General features: G+C 40.5%; 1 protein-coding gene across 3 annotated transcripts in view; it reads left to right on the top strand.

The window, feature by feature from the left end:
* BRF1 (BRF1 general transcription factor IIIB subunit) overlaps positions 1 to 17,958 on the top strand; it is a 176,737-nt gene that overhangs the window by 126,308 nt on the left and 32,471 nt on the right. For 2 of the 3 annotated variants that reach the window (XM_075503746.1, XM_075503748.1), the window contains 4 exons: positions 874 to 935; positions 3,153 to 3,234; positions 3,332 to 3,387; positions 5,244 to 5,500. In XM_075503746.1, the coding sequence (XP_075359861.1) occupies positions 874 to 935; positions 3,153 to 3,234; positions 3,332 to 3,387; positions 5,244 to 5,500 (457 nt within the window). Of the gene's footprint in view, positions 1 to 873; positions 936 to 3,152; positions 3,235 to 3,331; positions 3,388 to 4,491; positions 5,169 to 5,243; positions 5,501 to 17,958 lie in introns of those variants that run through there. The other variant, XM_075503747.1, reaches the window with a different exon arrangement.

Genomic DNA, 17,958 nt, shown 5'->3' with positions numbered 1-17,958 from the left:
ACTACATTAATAGTGTATTACCACTGTACATTAATGTGACGTGGAAAATCAGGTTTTGCTGCTGTACATTGTGCCAGTCTCAAATTAGGCCTCAGTTCTGTGCTGTTCTGCTTTTTAATGGATAGAATATTTAAAAAGGGGTTTCAGAAGAAGTCTTAATAAATACAAAACTAGAAAAATTACAGTGAAATTGTAATTGCAGAAAGTCATTATTGTTTAACATTTATCTAGACCCTTCCATAGCTTTTAAAAGTTATTTTAAAATTTGGAAATGTTTTAATAATTCCCATTTTACAGATAGAAAAACTAATACACATCTTTTTACAGAACTGGTATGAGGTAAGTGGTTCAAATGATGATAGATCAGAGTCCAGAAGAAAGCCATGGTATGACTGCCAGCATGATGTGTTATTCACTGGTCCACGCTGCTTCCCTGAAAACAGAAAATATTTTCCAAGTCATAATTTATGGATGAATCGTTGACCTATAGGGTCTGTCAGAGAAATTCATGTTAGGATGAAAGAAAAATGGTCATCTTCCCAAAATGGTTTCCCCAGCTTCCTGGTGAACATTTGTGGCTGTAAATTAAAATGGGGACAAAAAAAAAGGCAACTGGAAGTGTTTGGCATATTTTTAATACTGAAGAGGACCGTACCAATGCCTGAATTTTAAGTGAATTCAGTGTGGTGAATTTGTGCATGTGTGTACCCCCATAGCGAAAATACTCAGCAACACATTAAACCTCCTGGATGAACACGGAAGGATGCAAATCTCTGAAGAGGACGATCATTAAGTGTTACTTTGCCGTAGAACTTGACTTGCGATTGATTTTGAACAAACATCCACCTAATTAAAATGTGTTCTTTTCTGTAGGTGAGAATACAGGAGATGGTGAATTAGACCTGAGTGGAATCGACGACAGCGAAATAGATCGGGTAAGGTGCCCTCTTATCCTGGGTCTCTCTGCATTTGGATATCTGAGAAAGAAAAATGGTTCTTATCTGGTTTATCCTCTCCCCTCACTGCCTCTTCGCTCTGATCTATAGAGAGTTTCAAGTGATTTCAGTGATCTGAGATCAAAACTAATGTTCTCACAAGCCTGTGAATTTGGTGTTCCTTGCCCAAGTTATATATGTGTATGAGACTGCTGCTGCTGCTTGCTCTTACTGTGCTGGAATGATTATGTTTTAGAATATCTTTTATTCTGAAGAAGGACTTTTAGAAGTTTTGTGGAGCTCTAAATTCATTATTTAATTAAGATATATTCAACATAGGAGGCTGCCATGGAAACCAAACTGTAAAACCAGCATGTACAGCTTCTGTGTTCTTTCAAAGATTTCTGTAACATTTTCTGGATTTATTATTATTTGTGTGGCAGTGAAAGATACCCTTTACCATATAGCCTGAATATGACAGGAGAACGGCTGTGGAAAACGGCTTGTTGAAGGCCACACAGCAGGTCAACGCTTGAACACACGATAGAGTCCAGCTCTCCTGACTCTGAGCCCGATGCCCTCTCCAGCTGCCACGCTGGTTCAAAGTGGGATTTGAACAGATAACGCCAATGCTAAAAACTCCTTTTGGGGTACAAAGTCATTGGGAGCGATGAGGTTGCATAGGGATTACTGCAGAATGTTGTTGGCCATGGATGAAGGAGCAGGAAAATGCTCAGCTTGACTCAGCCGTGAAGCGGGTTTTGCTAGGCTGGGCGTTAGGAGGGGTCTTGTGGATCGAGCAGACGTGGTATGGAGGGAGTGGGGAGCCTGAAGGTTTTCAATATAGCAGGTCCATAATTTAAACAAACGCGGGGGAAGAACAAGCACATTTTCTCCTCCTCCTAGGCTCTGTGATGAGGTCATAACTCTGCTTTTATGACCTCATGTTTATTTCCGTGGCAATAGACTGTAATATTGTAAGCTCAAGATTATGAACTCTCTAAAATCATAAGAAAGATGAATAACTGAGCTAGGAGGAAGCGAGTTTTACTATTACAGCTCACCTTTAATAGAAGCAGATGAAAGAGCGAAAATATTGGTCTGATAAACCAGGACTTGCACGGCTGTTTGCTCACCTCGTTCGCCCTTGGAGGAAGGACTCCTCCCTGCATTAGTTTCATTTGACCGGAGTTATTTTTCTCATAAAATCCTGTATGTACATTTTACTTCAGAGAAAATCGCAAATGCCCAAACCCATAAGATGGAGAAATCTCAAACTGTTTTTCTTGCACTTAAACATCGTTTTACAAGTCTTGGGTCCGCTGTTTAAAAATAAAGAGCCTTGCTCACGAATGATGACCCAATTTGTCTTCTCCGTTCTGCAGAAGTTCTTCACTCCCCAACAGCATCGGCTGTAGAGAACTTTTGTTTCACGGGCAGTTGTGCTAAATACTGGGTTTGTTTTTACATTTAAGTAATTGAAGAGGAGATCTATCTACCAACCTGCCAGCCTGCCTGCTGCCTACCTGTTTGTTTATTTCTGGAATTCATCTGAATAGTTCTAGATGTGTTTTACAGCTCCACACCTACTAATGATGTAACCGAAACTAAGTGGAGTTAACTGAAAAAAGCCTAGATGTGGTTACTGAACCCAACTCTCTAAAATTTAGAGGACTAAAACTCCAGCGATCTAAGCTGGTTTCATTCACACAGATGTGGCCGTTGAACTAATATCTCAGTAACTGTGCCTAAACCTTCACAGAAACCTACGCAGAAGACACATGTTTCTGTTTTGGTAGCACAGGGCAATGGTTCCCATGCTGTTTTGAATTACAGACCATCATCAACACGCAGAATTACTTGCAGACGACCATGTTGTTGTGGTACTCTCTCATATCATCTGAAAAAGATCATAAAACCAGGATCATTTTAGGTTAATTACAGACCACGTGCAATGAGTCCTGGATGGTTGTTGGTCACCCCATCGTATTCTGGAAACCAAGCGCTGTTTTTTGAAAACACGCCATTGTTTTTTGCCAGCTTTAGAAGTTACTAGAAATGCTCTCTGCTTATCACATCTCAGTCATATTTTATTTTATTAATGTATTTTTAAAAACAGAATGTGAATTGACCTTGCCCAGTGGTTTTTCAATTCAGTTTTGCTCTATGGTTTTCAAGTTGATTTCTGAAGGTGGATAAACTTGTTTTGTCTTTTAGTATATACTTAACGAAACAGAAGCTCAGATAAAAGCAGAGCTATGGATGAAAGAAAATGCAGATTATTTGAAGGAACAAAAAGGTAAGCATGTAGGACTGAAATTCTCCTTTTGGCCAGTGTTGCTGAAATATGCAGTCTGTGTAATCTTCATGCTGGTTACCCTTTTGTCATCTTTCAGAAAAGGAAGCAAGAATAGCAAAAGAGAAAGAACTTGGGATTTATAAGGAACACAAGGTATTAAACTGTGTGCTAATTGTGTCTGTTTGAAAATGTTCTGGAAATTCATTCATTTGCTGATCAACTCCATGTAGGATGTATGGGCATAATGGTACAGGTCACCACTAAACGAGCAAAAGCTATTGTATCTCTACCTGTTATTGAAATACAAGGCTATAATTTTTCAGGGGGTGAGTAAAACACTTTCTTGCCCAAACTTTTATTTTAAATTACTATTGTGAGAAAATTCTGTGCATGGCAAAGTCAGAGCTGGCTCTTTGCATTTATGATTGCTGTCCTAATTGCTTGCTTATTTAAATACAGGTTTTAAGACATGCCTAATTTTTTTTTTAACGGGTTCATGGGGAATTTGTTTGTACTTGCCATAACTTCAGTAGCTTTCTTTGCTCTTACAACAATGATTTCTTTATGAAGAACTGAACAGATCCTTGTTACAGTCACTTGAAGGAATATTTTGTTCTACCTTTCATAAAGAATGTGACAGTTATGTTAACAAATGGCATGTCCTGTCTCCATGTTTAGTAGTTTAAAGCAGCCTAATTGGCCGTGTAGTCACGATTTACGGCATTAGTATTTTGTGTAATTGAGCAAGTGACAAGTCAAATCTTCCACATGCAACTAAAATCCATGTTAGTTTTTAGTGCGTATACCCTCTATCTTTTTTTCCAACTAATGCGAAAGACAGAGTTTCCTACTTCCCCTAGGTATTTCAACAATAAAAACAAAACCAGACAATGAAACACTGTTTTATGCTTCAGAGTTTCTCATTCATCCTGCGCTTACGGAGACGTGGCAGTCTACCAGCAATTTTCAAAATTGTATGACTCGTTGGCACCGCCAAGTAGCCCAAACATCCACCTTTTTGTTCGGACAACACAGGAGTTTTTCTCTAACTCCGTATTGTTTCTGACAGCTCGAGTAGAACTTGATTTATATAGTGCTTTCCAATTTCAAGGTAGCACTTGACCCATGTAGGTAAACAGAGGGGCTATTATACATTAAAAAATAAATCTCCTGCAGAGCTTGGTGTTAAAACCTTCCTTTGAAAAGGAAAATGCCGAATGAGAAACAGAGGTTCTTTTTTTTTCCGTACCTATCCAGGCATTGGACATGGCCAGAAACGTTCTCCGGTGTCGTTTCTCTTTGTCTGGCTCTGCACAGCATCAGCCTCCGCAGCGCAGCGCTGGGCTCGGGCTTGCAGCGATTGCCGGGGAAGGGCAGTTGCAGGTGACATTGCCGCTGCGCTCGTGCGTCTGCAGCCTCCTGCTTCCCACCCGTCGGCGTTAGTGCCGGTCCACGCTTAGAAAGCTGCCGCAAATATTCTTGGCCTTTTTCAGTGTGGAGGAGGAGTTGGGTAGATGCTCTCCCACGCCGCATTCGAACTTGATATAAAATACCGTTGCAGTTTCGATACGGAGTTGTCGGTGCTTAGGGGAGTCGTGACCCAGCTTGACTCTAACTATAAAGGCAATTTTAGTAGGGGAATTTCTTTATTTCCACGCTGGGTGATGCTATCAGGGTCCCTGTTCCTGTAACAGGAGTTCGCTCCCTTTTTTTTTTCCATGCGTGAGAAATGGCCCGTGTTTCTTCTCTGGCAGCATTACAAATACTAAGTAAAGAATTTGTAATAAACTGTGTGGGCATTTGGCAAAAGCGAACGCTTCTCTCTCGGAGAAACGAGGCCTCTCGGTCCCGTTGAGTGGCAGGAGAGGGAGCGCTGGCTTAGCCCGGCCGCGTCGCCTGCATCCCCACATCAGCAGCACCTGAGCCAGGGCTGCTGAGCTGCAGCTCGCCCTTCTGCTTCACGGAAACTTTGTTTGTATCTACATCACTAATTTTATATTTTAATTAAGCCAAAGAAATCTGCAAAGAAGCGGGAGCCAATTCAAGCCAGCACAGCAGGAGAGGCAATTGAAAAGATGTTAGAACAGAAGAAAATCTCAAGTAAAATTAATTATAATGTGCTAAGGGACCTGAACAGCAAAGGAAGTAACACACCAAAGAAAGAGGATGACAGCACTGATGACAGCACCAACACCAAGAAGCTGTCAAGAAGAAAATCTATTGCCAGTAGGAATATAGCCAACCCTGTAAACAGTGTGGGAAAAAGGTACTGCAATTGTTCATTTATATCTCTGTCTGTGAGACTGTCTATGTATCTTTCTGAGCCAGACAATGTAGGGACTGAAACATTTGTTTGAGGCTAAAATAATGTCGGGGCTCTGTTTTTATTTATTTTGCCTGCAGTGTCGCGGCAGCACCTTATTTATAGTTCACATATCAGAGGTCTGCTTTGGTGCGAGTTAATCATCCTGAAGCCAAAAAAAAAAAAAATCAATGGAAATTCATAAACGTGAATCTTTCAGCCGGGGACACCTTTTCTTCATATCCTCCTGACATTTGCTGTCCTCCCTTTCTAAGTTGTCTGTATCAGCTGACATGACACTAAATGTTTGAAAGCTTTGGCTTTTTGCTTGATTTGAAAAATATAGTTCCCATCTGTTTTGACAGCTAACTGTTTTGATTAGCTTTTATTTTAGTTTTATTCCAAACTTTTGTTGTTAATTGATGACACAAATATAAAGCTTTACAGTAAATACGCTTGTCGGTTTTCTGGTCTGCATTTGCAAATGTTTTATAGTGTGATGAAAGCTACTATTTTAATGAGTAAAATATACAACTTGCCGGTCAGATTTGTAGTGTGCTGTAAAGTGTATGAGAAGATTGATGTGTCCTATCTGCAATATTCAACTATTTTATTCTTCCGTTTATGAAATCACGTCGGATGATCATTTGAATTGTGCCTATGTACAGTAGTTTCTTACTTAGATATTATATGTTTATTTACTGCCTAAAATACACAGTGTTTTGCTTCCGAAGTATAGGCCTGACGCCACAAGGAAATTTAGGTATTTAATTCTGAAATGTAAGATGGTGTCTTTGCTCCATAGTTCAGTTTAGGCATGTGTTGCAGCCGAGAGTGGGTAAAAACCCAAGGAGGGTGGGAGGGCAGCAGGAAGTCATCTATTCGTACAAGAATGAGAGACGTAGGATACGTGAAAACGTGAAGCTGGGAGTGTTAGTAACTGCATGTCCCTCAGAAGCTAAGCAAAATAAGGATGACGAGATCCAAACCTCGTATTTTGACTGCATTTGATGGTGAGGCCAGAGGCGCGGTCTTCCATTTTGGCTGAGAAGCCAAATGCCAAAGCCAAAGCCTTGCTTGTCAGCCAAAATGGAGGACCGCGCCTCTGGCCTCACTGCCACCGGGATACAGGTTTTTGCAGTGTACCAAACCTCTTTTCTTTCTTTGCCGTACCTTCTTTATTCTGTATTTTACCAAGATGGCTTCATCCTCGTTCAACCTCTCGCTCTTAATATCAACAGCTTTGCTTTCCAGTTCTTGACTCACTGTGGATTTTAGTCTCCCTATAAGTTGCTACTTGAGGTCATGTCTAATGACCCGAGCACATAAGTTTTCCACTAGTGAAGGAAAGCGAAGATTCATTGAGGATTAACTAAGAGCATTTAGCCTATGCTTTATTTGGATTTGACAGGTATTAATGAGTCAGATTTCTGGTATTTCTAGTAGAATATGGCCGATTCAGTTGTCTGCAATGCAATGCTGCAATGGGAAGTAGGGGCTGGTCTGGATCTGGGTTGCATTTCGGAGCTCAGCAGTAATATCCATGCTTGAGCTGCTTCACCACGTCTGAACCTCGTCGCTTCTGAGGTTTGCAGAAATGTTGGGCACTTGAAGCTCCTGTTGAAGTCAGCATGTTAAACTCTTAACAGGTGTTAAACTCTTTGGAAAATCATGCCATAAATATTTAATTTAACAGTGGTGCAACTTGAAAAGGTTTCTAAATAAATACAAATCAGTATTTTCCAAAAGCAGCTAATAAAACATGTTTATTTTTCCTCTTGAGAGCCTAAAGTACGTCCTTAAGATGCATAACAGAGTTTCCTGATGATGATTAGCAGATCTTGGATACAATGAATTTTGCAGCAGAACACTTCAGAGGAGGTTGGGGATACATGCTGATACGTGAGTTGAGGAGATTTTGCACTCCAGAAGCAGGCAGTGTTCTTGCTTAAATAATATCAAGGACTTGGCAAACCATTAGTTGGACTTTTTTTTCTTACAATTAAAGATTTATGACATACTTTTGATTTTTTTGCTAGTAGTCTAAATGCCATGCCTTTTAAATGGCATGCATAAATTTCTGTGTTCTGCATTGTTCTTATATGCCATGCATTCATTGCCTTTGTTCAACATTGCTCCTCTGAGAGGTGAATAGCTAAATACTTTCCCAGTGATACAAAAATCATGGTAATTTATATGCAATTAATAATAATAAAAACCCTGAACATTGCTCATTAGAAAATGAATGAAGCACATAATGTATCTTTATCCAGGAGGCATTTGCAGAGATCTTGCTAACCATTTTGGTTTGTAATGATTTGCAGTCCCGCGTGTTTATCTTTATATGTCTTAAATATTTAGTAAGCTGCATTTGACTGCCGTAGCACCTTGCATAACCGTGCTTTGATCTGGTCCTTTAGTTCATCTGAGTTATAGTCAGATTTTAAAGAGCTACTGATTTAGTCTTGATCCCAATTAGAAGGTACCAGTACCAAGTTACAGAGAGCTTTACAGGCTAGGAAAGGAATACTCATTCTTGGCGATTAAAGCAGCACTCTTGTAAAGGTATAAAATTAGGAAAGTAGATTTTATTTTTTCTTTAATAAATATCTTTATTGCTTTCCTTTTGCAAGCCAAGATTTTACATACCTCGCCAGGTTTGGACAGATGATGCAGCCAAGTTTGTCATGTGTCTTAGAAATCATCTTCCTATACAGTATGTAGCACCCTGGAAATAGGAGGCTGATCTTCATCTCCATCTTTCTAATCGCCCCTTGCTATAAAATACTCTGCGCTGTTATTGCCGCATAGAGGACTCCAGATTATCTCTAAAAAAATGGTTACCCCAGCCAGACATGGTGCAATCTCTGGGTGGTTTTTCTTTTTTTAATATGACATAAACTAGCTATTACAGTGTTAATCAGTTAAAGTATTGGAAAAGCTTTTGTTTACTGATGTGATAATGTTAAACAAATTTTACAGTCTTGTGAAAAGTTGTTGATTTGCAAGAGATTTATAAAGAGCTGGAATGCTAAGCATGGTCCCAGGAGAATGGTTAAACTGGGTATTCTTTCAGTCGGTGGCCCTTTTAATACAGCTTTGTTTCTACTGTAATCACTTAATGTTTACTTGGATTCCAAAGACGATATAATTTATTTACATATTATTTCATAAAAAATCCTGATTTTGAAATCTCAGAAATGTTTGGTATTTTCTGAAATTTTGCTAGGAAGGTACTTGCAAAGAATTCTTCCAAAGATCATGCAGATTTCTCCTTTTTAGATGAGTAGACATTATATTCATCAATATTTTCAGAAGCAAACTGGATTTTCGAACAGGTTTCTTTACTGTGAATGCTGTGCAACTTTTTGAGTTTTAGAAAAAGACATGCTTTTCTCAGGCACATCTCCCAGAATTATACTGGGGTTTTACTTGTTATATCTGTCAAGATGGTAGAAGACTGGTAACAACAATGTAAGTAATTTTAGGAAATTTTATGTTGTGTAAATGTATTTCATTACATTTCTTAATGCATTTTTGTTCCAGTGGGTATCACAATTGGTGCTTCATACGCAAAAGCCGTTTCATTCTCTGTGCGTTAGAGATGTGGCACGGTGGATGTTACCATAATAGATGCTGCAGCTTTAATTTCAATTACCAGTTGCACAGTCTATCTTCACTAATGTCTTCTGTGCATATGACGCATAAGAATAATATGTTGAACTCCTAGAAAAGAACAATTGCCACTTTGAGCTACTTAAAACCTGAACTCCAGTTAGAGCCGTGCCATGTGCTGGAGCTCTTCAAGTCCAATAAAGAGGGGTTTTAGGTCTGGAAGCTTTTCGTTAGATGCTTAATAATTTATTTTATATTTACTTGAGCTGAATCTTACAACATTACTTGTGAAATGAAATGTGTTGTACCAAGGAAATAGGGGAACAAGAAGGCTTTCAAGTCACTACTTTTTAAAAATTTTAAGCTTATTTATTGCTATGTGCTTGAAATTGGTAATGATATCAGAAAAGACAGGATATATTATCGGGGGAATAAATGTGTCAGGTTAATCTCCTGAAGAATTTGCCTTGGAAGAAATGAAGCAGGACTGCGAAGCACAGCTGAATCCGTTGTAATGAAACAAGGTTGTTCTGAATGGAAGCATATGAATACATAATAGAAAACCAAATCATGCTTGCTACGAATATGACAAAAGCCCTTGGTAGAGCTCTCAAATTTGATTAGATTTGGAAATTCACGTCCAAATTCTCTCTATGGTCTCACTTGTATTTATCGACCTTCATTTTGCTCGTACACGTTGGCACATGGCTCCACCTGCGCTTCGGAGCCACGGGATCTGGATATTGCAAACTGTGCATTTGCAGTACCAGGGGCTTGTTCCACTGCTCAGGTTCCTGCCCTGGGAAGGACACTTCCAATTAGCATCTGCTCCGGCTATATTTTTGTTGGCTTTTCAATGGGTGTCACGACACCAGAAAAATCCGCTTTATTATTTGGGAGAACGTATGTTAATACTTTTCTACAGCCTAGCGTTCGGCATCTCATTTAACCTGATAAATTAGTTGGTACTTTCTTGGCTCTAACTGGAATCAGATTCCCCGGGGGGGTGTAAAATATAGGCAGAAGCCTAATTTAGGGGCTTTGGAGGAGCCTGACGATCCCACGCTGCAGAGGGAGCCCGGGGAGACAGAGTCAGCTCCCCGCCGCGAGCTGGTGGGAGCACTGCCCCCGGCTCCCCCGCTCCCGCCCGCATTTACAGTTGGCCCTTTCTGGTGTCCGGGATGTGCACGTTACTCCGTAAGGTCGAAGTTTGTCTCGATCTCATTGGCTTTGCTCAGTGGCTTTGCCACTTCGGTAAAGTGGTGGGAGGGAGGGAGCACGGGGTGCTATTTATGGCACCCAGCCTGAAAACTTTCTCGTCACATCATCAAATGTTGATACTGCGGATGTCCAGCAGAATCTCTATTTCTTTCTCCTGGGGAATAAGGAGGGAAGAGGCCCCAAACCGCCTGTTTCCCTCATATCCAGGATTATTGATAATGCTAATCCCTTTATTTGTAGTTTTACTGTTTCGGCGGGGGGGGACGTGTTGTGCTGAGTGCCGTGCCGCGTCCCGGCTGGGCGCTCCTCGCTCAGCTACAAGTCTGATTGTCCTGAATGCTTATTCTACATTGGCCATGGCTTATGATTTATTTTTATAAACCCAAAGCAAACAGGTTTTTTAATGTACAGTATTTTTAGTTTATTTTACATTATGAGGCTGGTGTTTGTGGAGGGGAGGAGCGCGAGCTCATGTTTTCCAGATTACTTAGATCAATCCCAAATGGCGTGAAACAAAGCTCAGCTTGAATAATCCAAGGGATTCCTGGGTGTCTGAAGTCCCCGTGTTTGGCAGAGCCGAAGCTTTTGAGAGAGAGTTAGCTTTGCCATGCTAACTTTGGTGGTATGCATTCTCTGTACAAATTGGCCCTTTGAGATGGGATCTTAAGAGTGTTTTTATATGCTTTAATTTTCCACCATATATTTTTATTTTTCAGAATTGCCTTCAGCTCTTTGTCTAATTTACCTTTGATATCCTGTTTGTCTCTCTCTGCTTTGAAGTCTGTTACGTGGTTGGGAATTCACGTGTATTTACTCAAAGTGAGATATTAAATTTTATTTCTTGTCTTGTGCTGCTTCAGGCCTTCTTTTTTATATGTGACTAACATGCTAGCACCAATTTCCCACCAGGAATAAAATTCCTTACAGAAGATACTGGGAGTATTTGTTGAGGTGGCAGTTAGGAGTTTCTTCTATCACTTAATTATTATTTGGTTGATATTTTTGGTGTTTCCTCTGGAAGCAGTCTCGTGTTGGCTACGGGATTGACTAGACTGTGATTCCTGGGTATGAATGTACATGTGGTGGGAGCCTTCCCGTTGAGCGTGTGGAGTCAGCTTTTGGTTTGAATATTATATACGTGGTAAATAAATTCTCTAACCACTTTGACATAACTGTTTTCTTATGTGATCTGCACTTTGAGAATTTCTTTGGAGTGTAATTTCATGTATGTTTGTGCTTTGCTGTGGTATATAATCATTTAAATCAAAGGTTAATCAAAATAATTAGTCATTTTAAACAGGAAAACGGTGACATTTGATAAGTACCTCCACTTAAAATAAATCTTACCAGTATTTTCCAGTCTTGTAACTTTTAGAGGGACAAGCTCATACAAATTATGTTTAGTATTTTATTTACAAAAAGCAAAGCCAAGAAAAAAATGAATCCAAGACTTCCAAGGTTCTGCTTTTCAAGTCATGCCTCTCTTTATTGAAGTTAGCTGTACGGGGGAGAGCTTTACGAATGCCCTTGAAAGGAGCTGACACATGCATTTACTTGTTCACAGTTGATTTGAGGAGTTGATCTAGTAAAGCCTGTAGTAATGTTGTAACCTGGCTAATGCTGCAGGTTACTGCTGTTCATAAGAGCTGGGAAGCCTTTTGTAATAAGGAGATAAATCAGAGGCAAGAACTGGAAAGAAATGTATCTGACCCAACACGTTTTAAAATGAGTGCGTGTTTTTAACTTCTGAACGCTAAAATGTGATGACCAGCAGCCTTTCCTTCTTCATTAAGTGAGGACACAGGAGGAAAAATGCATTGCTTCTGCGTGTAGCACCGCACTCCTGAGCAGATGCGGAGTTAAGAAAATGCCACCGAAAGACGTGGGAGGCAGGAGCCAGCACACCGTCTGGGGAGCGGTGCGGCAGGTTATCCCTTTACCCTCAAATTCATTTCTCTTGACACTGAGATAGGACAGAAGGATGGGGAAAGATTCCCCCCCGCCCCCCCCCCCCAAAAAAAAAAAAAAAAAAAAAAAAGAAAGAAGAAAAAGAAAAAGAACAACCAGTTCCCCAAACCCATCCTTCCAGAAGCTGGCAGGTGTTTGGCAGGATTTGACGTTTATTCTGATTACTCAGGCTATTTTGAAGACCAGTTCCCCCTGATACCAACGATAGCATTTTTCTTTCACATCTGACAGGCTTGATACTCCTGAAAATACAGCTGCACTAAACTCTGAAACCCGTGCGCGAGCGTTTCCCATGGCCGTGCTCTGTACCGTTGAGGAAGGAGCTCCCTTCCAGCCAGCGCCCGGCACAGCTCGCATCCCCAGCCTGCGGGGCCTGGGTGCGTCCGTGCCGCTGCTGCCGCTGCTGCCGCTGCCTCCCAGGCCATGTCAGCGGTTCCTCCAGCAGCTCTGCGCTTTCTGCCACACAGCGTCGGTTCCTTAGGGTGAGGTTACCAAAAAGCTCGTTCCTTCATCCCGCAATCCTTTCCTTCCTCCTGCAGGAGGTGACTTACAGAATCGTTTCCCCCTTTCACGCCTGTTCTGCCAGGAAGTTAAGAGAAACAAAGGTAAAGGCTTTCTGGCTTGTTATGTTATTCAAATGGAGTATTTTTCCTAAGAATCCCAGTTTTAGATTCATTAGTTTTTGAGTACTGGAATTATTTTTTCAGTACTGGAATAAAATGCCCAAATTTCAGTATAGCAACTAACCCACCTGTATTTTCTCTGTAAAATGTAATTGGCGGAAAATGCCCCTGGAATAGCTTAATAATAGGAGAAATAATGTAAAGAAGCCTTCTCGATGTGAACTGTACCAATTTCTGTAAGTTGCTGCAGATCATCTCTAGTTGTACATCATTCATTAAGAGCATTCAAATTTTATAGTACAGACATTTAATGTTGTCAAAATTTGGTTTGGCGTAAAGATAAGGGAACATGGTCTGCTGGGACTGCAGAGGAGTGTTCCTGAGCTGTCATTTACCTGGACTTATGAGAACCTGTGAGATATACATAAATAAACCCTTGAAGATTGGGTGAGGACACATCTAGGCTTGTGTGAGTGTTTCAGCAATAACAAGCATCTGCCAAATCCAGTGCTCGGTTCCATTTACCCCAAATGATTAGAATGCCTTCAATTTAAAACTAAAAAGGCATTGATCTGGCTTGACCTCATGGCCCAGACCCGGGTCAAGTCTCCTTATTTTTACAGCAGCCTTCTTGTTTGTTTAATATAAATTGGATATTGCTTTTCTGCCTCCCACTCCAGAAAATCGTCTCCTTATTGGATTCCAGAGGAGGTCGGCTGGGCAGTGCAAAAATGCAGAGGGGATTTTTGTGACTGAAATAATTTCATCTTGCGTTTTAAGACCAAATAGGAGCAATTTTAGCCCAGAAGATAATTTTGTGTGACAGTTGCATTGTGAGCGCCTTGTTTATCTATGTTCTCATTTTCAGGTTGGTTATAAGAAAATGGTCTGCGAGCTTTTTTCTTCCAAATTATACTCAGTGGGTCTAATGGGAGACTTAATATAAATATGTATGCGCAGTCTCTGGAACTTTAATGGCGTGTTAGCAAAAACAATTATATGTGATGTGGGGGGTGGGAAGAAACAAAGAAATCGGAAGTGTTATGGCTCTTGTTATCAAACCTAGAGGTGCACGTCCTGCTGTCATGGCTGCGAGTGCTTCAGCGCTGTGAAATGCTCGTTCTCAGTCTGTAGATTTTTCGGATTTATTTCTTTGTGTTTTCACGGGTGGAAAATGGTTGGTTTCTGAATTGATTTCCCTTTGACCCTAGTCCAGCAGAGGCTGCTCGTTGCTCCTTACGGTATATATCTGCTCATTTATTTTAGTATAAACCAGGGGAAGTGTATGTCTGATGTGTGTTAGATTTGCAAATGAAGTTGAGTCTTCAGCGAGTATTTGTTAAATGTTGAAGGAAATGGAACAAAACAAACAAAAAATTAACTTTTTCTCGCTACAGTATGGCATATGTTATTTTACCGAGACTAATACCCAAACTAGGAGAGCAGTCACATGAAGCTTCTTATTTTCTCCATGTTTGCACGTGTTGTCAGACCGGATAGCTGGCAATCTTTATGTGGTTATGACTGCAGTTCTTTCACCATGGCTGGGTAAAGTATTGGAAAATTGTAGCAGTTTGTTGCAAATCTTGAAGTACTGTTTGTTCACATAATATTTAACAGCATTTACATAATTAGTTTTAAATTGGCCAGTGTACTGTAACTTAGTCATTTATGTAAGTGCTGTTCCATTACCCAGTGATGCTTCTGGTGTGCTGACTGATTTCAGTTTTACCTTGCTGCAGTGGTTACTAAATATAGGATGAAACATACTGACATAACTTCTAAATGTGGTCGTGGAAGATATGTGCAGCAAATTTAACTTTTTCTTCTGTTGATGAATTTCCAATTTATTGTGAGTCAGAAATTTCTGCCCAACGTTTTCCCTTTCCTCCAGTGCAACACAACGATAGATTGAACAAACCCATTGCTGTGGTTAGGATATGCAGGAACCAAGGTAACTTCCCCACCGGCTCTAGAGCAGCCCATCTCCTCTTCTGCCATACAGACCCCTTGTGACCCAGAAAGAAGTAAGGGAGGAAAGCACCGGCTTTTACATACATTTTCCTCTCCCCCCTTATTTTACACTTGAAAAGAAACCTGTGCTGCTACAGAGGTTGGATGGGCAGGTGCAGAGTACAGTATAGCGTGTATGGACCTCAGGACCTGCTGTCCATCTCCCAAGTGCACGTGCAAGTGGAGAACCTCTCACCCCAAGTGCTCTTCCAAGGCATCGCCTGGCTCAGCAGCTGTCAAAAACTGTACATGATTCGAAATCTTTCCATTCAAGCAGGACTGTGGTAGCTGGCAGGGAAAGGATACAATGAGGCTATTACAGCCCGCCGCGTGACACGGTGCGATAGGTTTGAAATCTGTATTGATATTCAGAGTTGAGTGCAGCCTTGCTGAATTGGAGGAGTGGAAGATGCTTGGACATTGAGAGCGCTCTCAGGTCCCATAGAGAGTAGAAGTGTTGGGCATGCATTTAATAGTCTGTTGTCTTTTTATTCAGAAATGGTTTTAGATGTGGCATTTATGTGAAAGAAATATATGCTACTTTACAGCATAGTGTTCTTTTAAGAAGTTATCAACATATTTAATCTGCGTGTTTTGAGATCTGAAATATGAAGGACGCGCATACAAATTTGGAAGCGGAATGAAGTGGCTGGCATATTTATTTTGTAAGGTTATCTTTGCCTGTCTAGAGTGGTGACATGGTAGTTTTAATAGAAAAATGGCTTTGTACACTTCTGCACGGATTTTATCATGCAGCAATAAAGAAACAAAGTGATTTGGAGTCCTAACTAAAACTATTGTTGCTGAAGTTGAGCGAGACAATCGTCAGCTTAAAGCTGTAGTTGAATCAATCAGTCATGTGATGAATTAATAACAGCGATTAAAGTCAACAGTGAATCGAATGATTAGATGAAGAGAAGCAAGACAGAAATCAGGGTGGTTTAAAACATACAACTGGTTATTACAAGGCAGTAAGTCTGGGTACCCAGCAAGCATCGCCCGCTGCCTGGCTCCTGGAGGCAGAAGCGGGCCCTTCCAGTTTGCGCTTTAGTAAGTCACTTCAAGGGTTAATTCTGTGCCTAAATGTGCTACTTAGATGAAGGTGGTTTAGACAATTGTTCATTTTCCATTTCCTGACAAATGAACTGTGTGCAAGCAATATTGGCTTAAAAAAATTGATATGCAAATATAGCACATCTTAAACATGTTTGCACTTTACTCATACCTTTTGAAATATTACAGAAAAAGGTTGATGGGAACAGAGTAGAAGAAAGGCGAACTCCTTTGTGTAGGCTGTTGGTGGAAAAAGGTGGGTAGGAGAGCAGTTGAGGTTGCTCATGTCGGGTGGCTGATGGATGCCTCCTGCAAGCTTTCTCTGGGTATTCCTACATCAGGCTGTACCTGCTGGGGTCTCTCCTCCTCCTCCTCCTCTGGACAGTGTCCAGGACATTGGGATCATTAATGGCTCTCAGTGACGTGGCAGTGCGAAAAAACTACCTTTTGCTGATGTGTTCATTTGTGATACTGCCTCTGCCACACCTCTTCAAATCTTCTCAACGCTTTGGTGAACGAAGAGCTTTCTTTGCCGATAGCCTGGTCCAGTCCAAATGTAATTTTGACCGTTGGGCAATCTGGGATATAAAATATTACTGGGCCTTACTGTCAGATTTTATGTAACTTATTTTTATTTTTAAAATCAGAACATATATACTCCAAAAGTATAAGAGAGAAGCTTGCTGAAAAAGCTTCAGTCTCATCATGGGAAAAGTTCAGAGTACATATACCTTAAATTTTCTTAAATCCCTGTAGGAATAGAACTACTTCTTAGCCATGCATCCATATTTTCATTTTCCTGTTATTTCTTGTTTCTTTTCACCAGCAAGGCATTGGGGTAATGAAATAATTTGGTTTAACTGAATTACATACATGGATCTTGTATGGGTCAGATAGACTGTGTCATACATTTCGTGAAAATAAACCTAAATACTGATTCATCAACTCTAAAAGCATGAAATGACAATACTCAATGCTGTTCTATTAAAAAAAAAAAACAGAGGGAAGGGAAGCATGAAGGGAAGAAAAGACAAAGAAAGGGCTAGTTAAGGATTTCATTAGCCACTGGGGTTTGGGTTTTTTTGCAACTAGTGAACTGAGTCCAGTGTAAAGTGTGGTATATGTAAGCCATAAAAAATCATGAATTCTGTATAATGCAAAGTAACTTACTAGCAAGTGACTGACTAGCTAGAGAGGTCTTGGTTGGAAGGGAAAGGTTTTTGTAAAAATTAACCTCATCTCACTGACCTTTGCCGACCCTGGCTGCCTCTCTCTTAATCTAACCTGAAGAGATTAGAAAAACCCTTAACATCAAAAGGAGCCGTAGACACCGTTGTCTCCCAGAGACCCATTGTGTTTAGGAGTGATTTATCAGGAGGCAGCAGCCTGCTCCTGCGCCGGAGCCTTCACCCGCTGGCACCAACAATGCAGCCACGGCTGTAGGTCAGGCTTGCGAGCTCAAACCCTGCCTTGGAAAAACAATGCACAGCTCCCAGCGTGATGGATGGGAAACCCAGCTCCGGGATTCATTTGCCCAGACTTGTTTGGAAGATTTGCTGGTTTTACTGAGTCAACATTTTGCAGGTGCTTCCTATGTCCTATCCAGAAGTGGGTAAATAACTTGTATTTATGCAACATATATATATATGTACATACATACATATATACAGTATACAACAAATATAATTAAATCACATCAAAAGTTTGTCTTTCAGCACATGGTAATGTTCAGGTTCTGGATTTTTTATATATACATATATATATGTATGTGTGTGCATATATATATGCATGTGTGTGTATATATATAAAACCACAAGTTTTACAGAAAAAGTTCTTTAAATAGCTGTTGGAGGAAAATGCAGGTTTTATGCATGTCTTTCTATCTCATTGGGAGAATTGACAGAGAACATTTCTAAGATCCGATGATTA

The sequence above is a fragment of the Mycteria americana genome, chromosome 5 (assembly GCF_035582795.1).
Source record: "Mycteria americana isolate JAX WOST 10 ecotype Jacksonville Zoo and Gardens chromosome 5, USCA_MyAme_1.0, whole genome shotgun sequence".
Lineage (NCBI taxonomy): Eukaryota > Metazoa > Chordata > Aves > Ciconiiformes > Ciconiidae > Mycteria > Mycteria americana.
Note: the sequence above shows the minus strand (reverse complement) of the source record. Positions and strands in the feature narration are given on the sequence as shown.